We start from the raw sequence: 14,011 nt of genomic DNA, 5'->3' as shown, positions 1-14,011 counted from the left end.
CCGGGCTGGCAAACAAGGTGCTTTGTAATAATTTCTGATGTCTGTAAACAGGACGTTAATACAGATACACGCTGAATACGGACACAAAGAGGAGAACAGACGCGCCAGCAGAGAAAATACTGTACCATGCACAAACTCACTGTTCGCGAAAAATAAAAAAAATATAATAAATATTGAATTGGGGTTGATATGAAGGTATCTCTGAAGGGAACTGTCTTCAAAAAAGTTTGATAGCTTTTCCTCTTATCTCCGTATAAAGTAGTAGCCTATTTATCGACGAAGCGCTGCATTGTGTACAGCGGTAACCATGGAAACGCTATATCACTGCTTTTTAATAAGCACCACCTACTCTCAAAGAGTGAATTTGCATTTTCATTCAGTCCGTCTGCTGATTTTGTTTTCTGCAAGAGCCTTATGAAGCATAATTTCACAAAGCTAAAGTCAGACCATGCTGTTTTTGCTGTTAATCTTGAAATTATACAATAACTTAAATTAAAAACAACTGCTCATGCTCATAGTGCATATATTTAGGGAAATGTTCTCTGGAGTTCATTTTTCAAGCTAACTATCACATTGAATGGCTTTTCTGGGGTAAATGTAACATTACATGACATTGTTTACAAGATGATTTTTTGACGTTTTTCCGCATTTGAATCACTGATCGAGAGATTATGTGAGACGTTACGGATTTCGGTAAGTTGTACTGTATCTTTCAACATACCTTCTGATGTTCATTCATGTTTATTTTGTGATGTAACTTGTAGTAAAGCTGAAGAGATGATCCGTTCATGTGCCACTTCACTTGATCTGAGATGGCAACAGAGACCCGTCAAGCCACATTAAACGGCACCAAAACGATTTATTGATTTATTGATTGAATTTCATAATACAATTGGCAAAATTTGAAAACTGGGACTTTGTTTCATATAAAAAGTAACAAAGCACAAAGCTTATTGCGATTTATTGTACGGGATGCACACCGCAAATATTTATTCACTCATTAACTGAAAACAGCATAGAGTAAAAAATGTATATATTGATTTCTCGATTTTAATCGATTCTCATTTTGATGAACTGATATTGATTCTTAAATCCCAAGAATCGATATCGGTTCATCAAAATAAGAACAGATTAAAATCGGGAAAAAAAATCAATACATACAATTTATATAGGATGAGGACAATACAATAGGGTTCTGAAAAAAATATTAGTCTCTACTTTGTAAGAACAATCTGGAAGAATCAAAAAGTAGAGTAATTAAGTGATGGTTAACTTTTAGACTGCATTTCTCCACATTACATCAGAACTCAAAGGTGTTGCATTACTGTTTATACTGCTTGTTCTGTAAGTTTCCACAAGTAAGATCACAAAGAGGCAGCAATATCAATATTTATTTAACTATACTTCACATAAAAACAATATCACCATTCTTATCACACAATTTCTTAAAAACAATCAATAATGACTTTCGATTGAGGTCACAGAACGGTTTCTTCTGTCAAATCCAATTCAACAGGATCATATTAATCTGCTGTCAGTGATGCTTTAACACATGAGGTTGTGATCGCAGTATACTGTATTTCCCTGGACATACTTTGGTCTTGCACATGTGGCACATCATTTACACCACAGCAATAGCCATAGTATGGCAGAAGACAAAACATACACTCGACATGTCGCTACATGCAGAACATCTTGTGAACTGACATTTGGAGAATCCAGGTAATAGAAATTGTCTACAATGGACAGGACAATAAAAAAGGATTTCTATGCATTGAAAAGTGACCTTGGGAATTACATACATCACAAATTCCCATTTGGTTTTGCACAATGCATTGCAGATAACTGCATTTATTGCAGGGGCACTGCTAAAGGAGCTGGTGTCTCCTCCGAAAAAAAACGGACAATGATATAGAAAAAGATCACCAGCAAATAAAGTTTAGGACATCTCTTTTGCATCCATTAATCTCATTAATAAAATGATAATAATCACTCAGTCATGTTTACAAACATATAAAATAAAATAAAAATAAAAAATTACATCAAATTAAAAATGTGTTAAATAAAGGCAATTTATTTTTAAATATTACATATTCAAGTATTTAAATAAGTATAAACCTCACATGGAACTGGAACACTAGAAAAAAAAAAAAAAAAAAAAACCTCCAAGAGAGGTGCCTTTGCCACATCATTTCAGAAGTCCATCATGCAGCACTCATTTATTATCCTTATTTTCATACGAAAATAAGGATAATAAATAACAGAAGCGCATAGTTCTTCTATCTCAATCAGTAGGCTGCTATTTGATATATTGCAAAATGCAAATGTTCTTGTTCTGAAAGACGTCAATGTCCTCATTTTACAGATGAAAGACCATCTGTAGAATATGCCAAAGGTGTCCAATTTGTGCATCCAAAGACATCACTTTTTTCTGCACAATTAGTATTGAAATTTTGAGCTACACTGCAAATGCTGTTTACATTTGCCAAAAGGCTCAACATAGTTATTTGCCATTTGTAGTGCAAATGTAGCAACTGTTGGAAAGACCAGGTGGCCAGGATGAGAGCAATGAGAGCAAATGATGTGTAGACCATGAAACACATTTTAAAAAACCTCTCCAATAGTATGAGGGGGTCGGGTTGTTATTATTTGTGCATTTATATTGTATGACGTGGGCTTGACAAGACAGTCGAGTAACAGGTGAAATGATCAGCAATTACCAAAAGCCAGAGTGAAGGTACTGCCGAAATAATCATCTGAGAGCACACGTTCACATTAGGTTCATTATAAGAAGCATATACAATGCGCTTAATGTACAGTAATTACCAAATTACCATGGAAACTTTTTTTTTCTCATCTTTTTAAGATATAACATAATATGCCTTGTTTTTAGAATAATTCTGCATAGCACAATCATTACCGAGCACATTGAGAACACTGTACAAAACGTGACATGACCATTAACAGAAGCACCAGCGTATGTCATGCTACAGGTCAGACGGAGGGATCAGCACAAACTAATTATTTCCTGCCTCTGCAAACTAATTTAGCACAGTAAAATAAGTAAACTTTAAAACTAAGTGTAGCCTCTTAATGGAAACTTGAATATTTCACCTACACTCTGGATTTACAGTCAAGAGTTTTTCCTAACAAATGTGTGTGGCAGCACTGACATCAACTTCTGCAACAACTTCTGCAACTGACAGAGAAAATAATCACAATTGAAGACTAGCAGTGGGGATGAGGAGCTGTTCGGCGCCAGTTGCCCTCGCCCAAAATTGAGGTCAGGGAAAGTTTTTTTTTTTTTTTAAATTGTTGGTCTAACTTGAATAGATATACACCATGGTAAATGTTTACTTTCAACCATGGCCTGCTTCTTGTGCCACAATGAATAGACATTAGATGATTAGAACTAGGGCTGTAACTAACGACTATTTTGATAATCGATTAATCTATTAATTATTTTCATGACTTAAACTTTTAGTTAAAGGGTTAGTTCACCCAAAAGTGAAAATTATCCCATGATTTACTCACCCTCAAGCCATCCTAGGTGTATATGACTATATTCTTTCAGACGAACACAATCTGAGATATATTTAAAAATATCCTGGCTCCAAGCTTTTCCAAGCTTTATAATGGCAGTGGATGGGGCACGATTTTAAAATCAAGGATTTGATTTTATTAAAAATAATCCATACGCTCCAGGGGGTTAATAAAGGCCTTCTGAAGCGAAGGGATGGGTTTTTGTATGAAAAAAAAAAAAAAACCCCTATTTAAAAATTTTAAACTAAAATAACTAGCTTCCAGCAGATGACCTTACACATACAGCGCAAGTCGACTTGCACAACAAGAGTAACCCCTGATGCAATATATGATGCAGGATGTAGGAGTAGCGTAAGTTTAGACGCCTCTCGCGGTTTAAACAAATAGGTATGTGCAACAAACTCAAGCTCCTCTTCTCTTATATCGAAACCCTCCGACTCTTCAAAATTTCTCGTTTTAGACTTCTAAAACGTGAACAGTGTTTTGTTTTGCTCTATCCTCTGGCGCTTCCGCACTCGTCATTACGTCATGCGTCAGATCAGAGGTCACTCTTTTGCCGCAAAACAATGCATATGGCCGTCTACCGGAAGCCAGTTATTATAGGCCTTTATTAACCCCCTGGAGCCTCATGGATTATTTTTATGGATGGATGCATTTTTTGGGCTTCAAAATAAACTGTGCGACATGTCAACACACTCCATGCTAATCGGCGTATTTACATTGATTACGTTAACACATTGTTCCAGCCCTAACATCCATTTTGGGTGATCCGAGCACAAACGAACTGCACCGTTTTGAAACTATTTAGGCGACATGGAATGGAGACTGGAGAGTTTGGTTTTTCATTATATTTAAGAAGGCTTCATAGTTATAGGGTTTCTTTTAACGGCACATGATTTGTGCCGAATGGCACCAGATTGGAACAACTTAGACAACAAGACAACTTCAATTTCTGCTGTAGGCTATTATTTACCTGAATACTTCTTCCTGAAAACTACCTGATGGCCTCTGCACGTCACTGATTTGTTTGACATAAAATACTGGAATACCTGATATATCCACTGTCATTAAAGGGCTTGTCCCAGTTTCACTATGGTCAAGGTTGATATGATTTCTCCCATTGATGACGATTTATTTTATCACTCCTATTCCTCACCTAGATTGTAAATTCACTCAAGCGCTCAATAAACGCAGACTAATTTACAACATCAGACAGAAGACATACCAGAAAAATGGCTCAAAGCCTCAAATAGAATCTGAAGGGGAAAAAAGCACCATTTTCACGCTATGTGTAGCTTTACTGCAAAGAGGCAGATTTCACTTCTTAAAGTTTATTAGCAAATAAATCCTCGAAGTGACTCAAAACTACCTGAAACAAAAATTGCTGCTATTGGTACGGTGAGCAAAGCTAAACCATCATCTTTATATCCAAGCAGACTTTCGCAAAATCCTTCATTTTTCTGGACCACAGTCAAACATCTCAACAAAGACAGGTGGGAAAATTTGTGCTAATTCCTCACAATACACAGAGGCTCGCTGCAAATTTATCAACATTTAACAGAAGACGCTTCTGTGCTGTTTCATTAGCTAGAAGTAAGATTACAAGCAACTTTGCTCCCAAGTTGCTAAATACTGAGGAATACAGCATGCAGTTATGGTTTACATACAATCCCCACCTCCAGATAAAGATTGTCACATGCTCACACAATTAAATATGCCTATGACAGGTGTTCAGTGCCTAGCCTAAATAAAAAATATCAGTTCTGGAGCTTTGAGGTGTATTGGGCCTCTAGACTTGGGAGTTATCAACAGCAAAGCACCTGGCAAGTCTCATTACAATACAACCACTGGAGAATTATACTGAGCTCCAGGAGCCTCTAAAAGCAAGTGAACACTTGTTGAATATTAAACGATGCTGTGGGGTTCAAGACCCACGACGTGTACGGATAAGCGCTCTGGGTTTTACTATGGCATATCTCTTACCAGATGGGAAGCATAATGAAAACATGTCACATGATATCATTGTACCTGTAAACTACTTTAAAACACTGACTCACTTTTAAGGCTTGTTCACATCAAGTGCAAGAAGATTCTGCTCGCTTCAATGCAAAATACAAGCCATCTGATAGTATATCTGATTTCATTTGCTTTGATACAATGATAAACATAGAAATATATACTGACAGATGATATTGCAAAACAAAGCAATGCAAAATGACGAAAAGCAAGACAAAAACAAAAATACATAGAAAATATATTTTATTTTTTATTTAACTATGAAAACATATTGCTTTTCACTTCACTACTTTTTGCTCTGCTTTGTTACTGCCATGCCTTTTATATCATCCTTGCACTCAGAGACCAATTATATCAACCGCTGTCAGCTCCACACTGACTGTACAACTGCACAACTTTAGACATGTTTTCTTTCTGTAAATGCTCATTCAAAACAGAGACAAGCATTTTTAAAAACAGAGATTGCACGTTTGTTGTGTGGTCTCAACACCAGTGACTTTAAACCTCAGGATATTAAAACAGCTACTGTCATTGCGTTGAAGCGCTGCTGAGGGGAAAAAAAGTATATACAAAATACTCTTATCATCTAAACAATGTCTTGATATTGAGAGAAAATATTTCTTCTAGTGACCAAACATCTTGTATTGTTAGTCTATAACGTGTATTTAAAGTAAACTCTGAACTTCATTTTTAAAGGGGGCATGAAATGAGAAATAAATGACTAAGATTTTATGTCATAGTGCAGAAGATCAATGCTTTTTACATCATTGCCTCTTTAGCCCCACCCACCAATTCACGCATGTAGTAGGAGGTGAGTGAATACGAGAGAGACACAAACACAGGATTAATCCAGCAACAAAGCGAATGACCGTTTCATTCCGTGACAATCCAGCACAGCCGGTGCAGATAAGGTTTTGTTTTCCCACTGTGGGGCTAGAACGTAATGGAATGTAATACAAATGTGTCAGTCGTTGCCTTTTTTAACACAAGAGTTTACAGATGCATTATATGTAAATGGCGACCATATTATGGAGGATCAGTTATTTCTTTTAAATGTATTATTAATTTTGTGTTTACGTCGCTCAAATAGTGAGCTTAGCCAGCTACAGAGAAACCAGCCAGGCAACAAACAAGTGACCAATCCTGAGTGGCGACATCACTACACGCATTCTACCAGCACAGTTAGCCAACAATGCTGAAAATGTAAGGGCCAAGAACTGTTTGTAATAATGCCGTGCTGTACCAATCTCAATTGGAAATATAACTGGAACCGTTCCTTACCGTTCCTAGAACCGTTTGGAAAAGTGGCTAATCTTCCACAGTTGGCAAAGGATTCAATGAGATAAACACCTTTCTGTAGCGTCTTCGTTTAAACACTAATATAATGCAATAACTACCTCATAAATACATAAGGATAAGGAATGTATATAAATAAAGATGATTAATTAACACGCTGTCGCAGACTGGAGTATCCTTGGTATTTGAGGTGTAGGTTTGTTGTCTTCTAAATCGGGATCAGATTCTGGCTCAAATGTGTATGGCTGAATTTCACCGGTTGCCATTTTTCAACATCGGAAGTTTTTAAAACAATTCCACACGTGTAATAACGGGGACATTGACTACGTTTACATGGACAGCAGTAATCTAATTATTGACCTTATTCTGAATAAGACAATATTATGATTAACGTGTTTACATGAGTTGCTTTTAGAATATTCCTTTCATGTTCCCGTTTTACATGTTATAGAACATAGAATGATTAATGCCAAACGTCATTACGTCCCCACAGCATGCCATCTGACGTTCTCTACAGAATTTCACATATCACCACACAGTTCGTCTTCGTTATGGTACCATATACAGTTTTGGGTGTTTCATTTTTAATTTTATGAAAGCTTTAAGTGCAGTTAATAATTTGACATGCTACACATGCAAATAGATACGGAGCCCCGCATATGACATGCAAGAAAAAATAAATAAATTGTGCACACGATTTAGCCTACTATTTATTTTCCTTCTCATGTGCAGGGCTCTGTAAACAGATGACAATGGATACAAATTCTCCAGCAACAGGCCTCCTATGTACTTTCATTTGGCAACATTTCATTCATGCCACCGCAACAAACTCAGAGGTACTGGAAGAGAGATAAGGTGAGAGGAATTTGATTTGTGGCTTCTTGCTTGAAGCTTGCTCTCGTTTGCCGCCAAACGGTTGACCACTGCCGTGTGTGTATTATGTGTCCTGTCGCAAAATGCGGCGAAAACACCCACGTGACGTTAATAGCGTGATTATGGTGTGTACATGTCTATAATACACTCCGATAATGCGACTAAAATAGGAATACTCCACCTGTCTTAATTCGATTTGTTCTTACTTCGAGTATGACTTTAGCCGGATTAAGGTAATCAAAAATCGCTGTTTACATGGTAGTTTCTTAATCAGAGTATTGTCTTAATTGTGTTAACATCAGAATATTGTTGTCCATGTAAACGTACTGATTGACTACGTTTACATGTGCACCAATAATGCGATTATTTCTCACAATAAGAGTAAGGTCCTAATCGCAGTAAGATGTTTACATGACACAAGCAGAACTCTTCACTCCAGTTTACATGCAATTTTCATTACTCTGATTATTCGCTAATAAGTATGGTTATACCACACTCAGATAGGCATACAGTATGCATGTTACCGGTCACTGTTTTAATCTACTCGAATTAAATTCAAAATAAATTTTTTGGACGTACTGGATATTACTCGGCGCTGTGATGAACATCGCAATGCCGGGTTTGCCTACGCTGCCGTCGCGTTCTTCGCGCCGTCCGGATGAAGATATGGAGCAGAGAAATTTGTGTTGACAGAGTTTAGCGATTCGGTGAAGACAAAACTTCAGAATAATGTCATAGAGTTCATGCATGATGTTGTGTGAACAACACACGGCATCCGTGTACGTCCAAGCACATGCACGCTTTGGTCAGAGCGGTAATAATGTGATTAAGGTGTTTACATGCCTGTTTATTGCGATTAAAATAGGCGTACACCACCTAGTTTAATGCGATTATAGTTACTACGATTATGAGCTTAATCGCATTACTTTAATTGAAGTATTGCGTTTACATGAGGTAAAGTTTAAACCGCAATATTGCCAAAATCCCATTATAATCGCATTACGAGGGTGCATGTAAACGCACTGAATTGCACACGTGTAATGATGGGGACATTATTTAAAATTACTTTAATATGCAAACTATTACCAATCATAGCAGTGGGCATTAACTTCCAAGTCGTGAATGCGGCACGCCTATTAAAAAACAAGAGTGTTACACAGAGAGAGTCGAAAACAGGATAGAAAATAGCCAATTACTTCTAAATTAGGATGTTTTTTTGATGTAAAATTTGCTAACATTATAAGTGGACCTCAGAGAACATTATAAAAAAACATTTAAAAAAATGCAGTTCATGACTGAAACCCCATATTATAACTGTGCATGAAACATGCTTGCTGATCATCAACAATCACAGAAGATCCCATGTAACAAGCACCTGGATGAGAGGAGCTTGCTTGTATGTTTGTCACATCAGTCACACTTTTGGACACATCATGTCATGAATTCAAAATGAACTTGTGCCGCATTCATAGATGCCACATAATATGTGGCTCTGCTGATGTGCTGAAACACACTTCTGCTTTGAATTAGTGAGTCACGGATTTCCTCTCTGAAAACCTCAAGGCTAATGTGATGCCGGCAGTGAGCCGTATGCCTACACAATAAAATCAGATCTGTTTATTACTATGGCTGATGACTATAGTTCCCATATGGACACTCAATTCTGTCTTGTTAGCCTGCTCACACCCACTAGACATTAATCTTATTTTATTACAGTGAGCCTGGACAGTGCTTTATGAGTCTATATCAAAATTAACCTGTCCTCTAAACAGCATGTCAAACAGCAGTCTTAAAGGGATATTTCATTCAAATAAAAAAAAAAAAAAAAAGAATATATTTGGTAAAAGTCTACATATAAATGGAAATCAATGGTAACCAAAACTGTTTGGTTACCAACATTCTTCAAAATATGTTCTTTTATGTTCCACAGAAGAAATTCATAAATTCGAACAGTGCTTCCATTTATATGGAGACATTTCTCAAAATATATTCTTTTATTTTCATTTTTGGGTGAACTATTTCTTTAAATGCAAGAGTTAAATAATTATAAAATGTTGCAGCAGAATTTTTATATTAATTTTGTTCTACGTACAATGAGAAATAGGACATTAAAAAATGAAAAATGTCATTTAGTGCCATTTAGTGTTTTAAGTTAGTGTTTCCAAACTGTTTTGTCTCATGTACCCTGACAGCCACATTAATTTTGGATATTATTCAGCATTATACTCATAAAAAAGTGGCCAATATTACAATAATTCAGTTAAAATTACAGATACTGTAGAAGAAAAACTTTCCAGTTTCTTTCTTAATGAAGTGCATAAGCTTTTAAGGGTTCAGGAGAGCTCATGCAGAAATGTGCTAGTGAAAGAATTAATAGTGAAATTATTTATAAACAAGATCTAATTAAGTCATGATTTCTTTTTTACAGGTTTAACAAAGCAAAAGCAAAATCATTTTCTGGTTGGGAATCACTGTTCTGAGGAAGCTCTTCACCGTCGGCTGGTTGTGACGTTAAGAAAAGATTTTTCAGGGGTCAAATGAAAATTATTTCTTAGAGGAGAAGAAAGGACCTGCATTAATATGAACAAATGCCAGTGATAAATCACTTGTCAAAATTATGAGTCTCCCTGCAACTTGGTATGGTACAGGTGTCTTATCTCTGCAATTCTAGCAGCCAGTCAGAACATCAGTGAAATGCAGAAGAGAGGGAAAAATGTGATGCAGCTCGAAGTCAAAACATCTGCTGATATTTCACACAGGAGTGCTCGAACATCTCCTGGGATGCTCAGTGAACTGGGGCAGAGGATATGCATGTGCGCAGCTTAACAATGCCTCCTAGAGGCGGGTGCTTGTACAGCAGGAAAAATTACGAATGATAGTCTATTTCACTGAAAGTTGCCAAGATGCTCTCTAATCAAAAAAAATGAGAGGGGAAATAATAAGAGAGCAGAAAGCTCTGTTGAATAAAACCAGCATAACATCCGGGTGTCATGCCCAGCAAACACACCCTGAAAGAGAATAAGTGCGACCTGTTTTCGTCTTTAATTGGCCATGTACACAAAATAGTTTTTTTTTTTTTATGTATATATATCATTTTTATTAATAATTGTGTTACTATTATTCTTTGTTTATTACCTGAATGCATGCATTAAAACATGCATTACAACATGCATTACAACAATATTATTATTACTATTACTATTATTGCTGAGGGGCTTCATACAGACCAGAAGTAAACAGAGCATTACTGACAGACTGAGAATAAAGGTGCTGCAATAATGTAAAATATGTGTATAATAATGTGATTTTTGAACATTCAAGCATGAAAACTACAAACATGAAAATCTAGCAGACCCCAAAAACAAAAAAATCGAGACTTTGTAAAAGGGCATTATAGGTCCCTTTTTAATATCAACATTATTTAGGAACCATAAGAGCAACAGGCTTCTCACACATTTTGACAAATCAATTTCCATGATTTTTCCAGTTGTGATTACTGGACGAGAATTTTATTTAAAGGATTAGTTCACTTTAAAATGAAAATTACCCCAAGCTTTACTCACCCTCAAGCCATCCTAGGTGTATATGACTTTCTCCTTTCTGATGAACACAATCAGAGTTATATTAATAAATATCCTAACGCATCTAAGCTTTACAATGGCAGTGAACGTGATCAAAGAGTATGAAGCTCAAGAAAGTGCATCCATCCAAAGCAAGATATTTTTAGAAATTTTACTTTATAACTTCTTAAATATGGATATTTTTCTTAGACAAATACATCGCTTCGCTTCAGAAGGCTATTATGAACCCCACAGAGCCGTGTGGAGTACGTTTATGATGGATGGATGCACTTCCTTGAGCTTCACACTCATTGGTCCCGTTCACTGCCATTATAAAGCTTAGATGCGTCAGGATATTTATTAATATAACTACGATTGTGTTCATCCGAAAGAAGAAATTCATATACACCTAGGATGGCTTGAGGGTGAGTAAAGCTTAGGGTCATTTTAAAGTGAACTAATCCTTTAACTTAAGAGTCATATTTTCACTATGGGAATTTCCATGAAGTTTTAACATTTAATTAATTTCCTTTTTTGTTCCATTTTAAAATTTCCATGACGCTCTAAGAAATACTTGATTTTGATTTGTCAATCACATTTGACCATTGTCCAAGGCAACCAATCTCCTACATTGTGCTAGTTTCATTTCTCTTGCATCACTCTGTGGTGTCTTTCTTCTTACATAATAAACATTAAATCAATATTTCACTGAATATCATCCCTTGCACAAAGAAAATCAAAATGCGACATGTAACAATCCTGACCAGCAGGGATAATTCTAAGGAAAAGGGTTGAGCAGAAAATAACAGAGATGAATGTAAGAAGCATGAGGGCTCTACTCACATCCTGGAAGAGTCTCCTATCGGTGGCGAGGCGTTTGGAGGCCAGAGTTTTGGTGACGTGGTAGAACGTAAGAAGGGCTCTATGCTGCTGAAGACTGTCCTGGACCTTCACGGACTCCAGCAGAATAGGAATCAGCTCGGGCCACTGCCGAGGACAGTCCAGACGTGCCACTTTAGCGATGAGCACTGCTATCTGGGTGGCAATCTGCAATACAAAAGCAACTTTAAAGGGATTTCAAGGACACGTCCAGCAGCAGATTTCAATCACAGCATCACAGCTGCCTGTGTGAATGTATAAATATTCTTTTAAATGTGAAATGAATGACTATTGAAGTAACAGTCCTCATTTCCTGTGGGCATTTAGGGCTTTCAAACATGTCTTAAACAAGATTTCTCTTATGAGATTTAAATGAACCATTTTAATTAAATTAATTAATCCAATATGCATAAATGCAGAAGTGTTACCACCATTAAAGCAGCAATTTAAGCAATCAAATCTCTTTGACATTGTGGCTGTAATGAAGGAGAAGACTTATAATTTAGCATATTTCATTTTCTTACACCATATTTACATGTAACTAAATATTCAATACTGAGGGGGATCAGGTAAAATGTACACATTTTAGAATTGTTCGCTAAAAAAACAACAATCACCCACTGATAACTGGAAGGAGTGTCCTAAAATGTCATTGCAGCCACTTATTGTGCATTTAAAAAATGAATTCATCTAATTAACAGTTTTATTAAACTATATTTATATTAAAGAGAGATTTGTAGGCCAAAAAAATACTGAATTGTTCATGCAGTGGGTAACCAATGGTTTCGGTGGCAGAAACTATGAAAAACTATGTTGTTTTTGTTTGCATGTTTTGTTTTTTTGTTTTTGTTTTTTGGGCCAAACAGTAATCTGTTCTGATTATCTCATACTCAATGCAAATTACACAGCAATGTTCTAACCAAGATTATAATTGCAAATTAGACCAAAGTTCCAAAATGTTCCATTCTAGTGATCTGTTTTGTAATAATGGGAATAATTAGTGGTACATTCTGTACATATCAAAATCAATTCTCATTTACAAATATGCATTTAGCATACACTTTTTTCAAAGCAACTTACAATGCATTTCACTATTATGCCTGTTTAAACCCTACAGTTGAGCTACCGGAAAAAAAAACAGATAAAATAAATAAATAAATAAATGTATAAAAAAAATCATTGCAATTTTTTCAGAATTGAGATATATAAACTCTCAATTGCAAGAAAAAAAAGTCAAATTGCCAGCTCACTATTTTCTCAGAATTGCAAAATATAAACTTGCAATTGCAAGAAAAAGTTAGAAGTTTAAATCTCACAATTCTGAGAAAAAAAAAAAGTAAGAATTGATAGATATAAACTCACAATAGCGAGGAAATAAGTCAGAATGGTGACTTAATTTCTCAGAATTGTGAGATATAAACTCATAATTGCAAGAATAAAGTCAGAAGAGTGAGATAAAAAGTCACAATTACCTTTTTTATTTTTTATTTCGTCGGAAACATGCTTCTATACATTTATTTACATATGTATTCTCACATTTTGTTTCCATGTCTTCATCCAATATGGAAACAACAGGGCAGTGTTTGTGTATTACATCTACTTCATTCACTAAAGTCTCTAGATATTTGTGCAGTGTCAGCCATGGTCTATAATGAAAAAGCACTGTTAAGCCTACAATTAATTTTAATGTGCATGTGACGTTACTCCACAACAAGAATTGAGCACATTCATTACCCAATAATAAACTAAATAGTGTGCAATACCATCCCATCCAAAAACCCTGCACAACACAGAAACAAATGTAGTGAAAAAAAACTGTAAGAAATTAGAAAAATATTATGATT

The 14,011-nt window shown here is 35.8% G+C and overlaps 1 protein-coding gene across 2 annotated transcripts in view; it reads right to left on the bottom strand.

Moving 5' to 3' along the window:
* ipo11 (importin 11) overlaps positions 1-14,011 on the bottom strand; it is a 161,813-nt gene that overhangs the window by 129,115 nt on the left and 18,687 nt on the right. For both annotated transcript variants that reach the window (XM_051902948.1, XM_051902949.1), the window contains exon 5: positions 12,132-12,335. In XM_051902948.1, the coding sequence (XP_051758908.1) occupies positions 12,132-12,335 (204 nt within the window). The remainder of the gene's footprint in view (positions 1-12,131; positions 12,336-14,011) is intronic.

This window comes from Ctenopharyngodon idella, chromosome 8 (assembly GCF_019924925.1).
Source record: "Ctenopharyngodon idella isolate HZGC_01 chromosome 8, HZGC01, whole genome shotgun sequence".
NCBI classification, from domain to species: Eukaryota; Metazoa; Chordata; class Actinopteri; order Cypriniformes; family Xenocyprididae; genus Ctenopharyngodon; species Ctenopharyngodon idella.
Note: the sequence above shows the minus strand (reverse complement) of the source record. Positions and strands in the feature narration are given on the sequence as shown.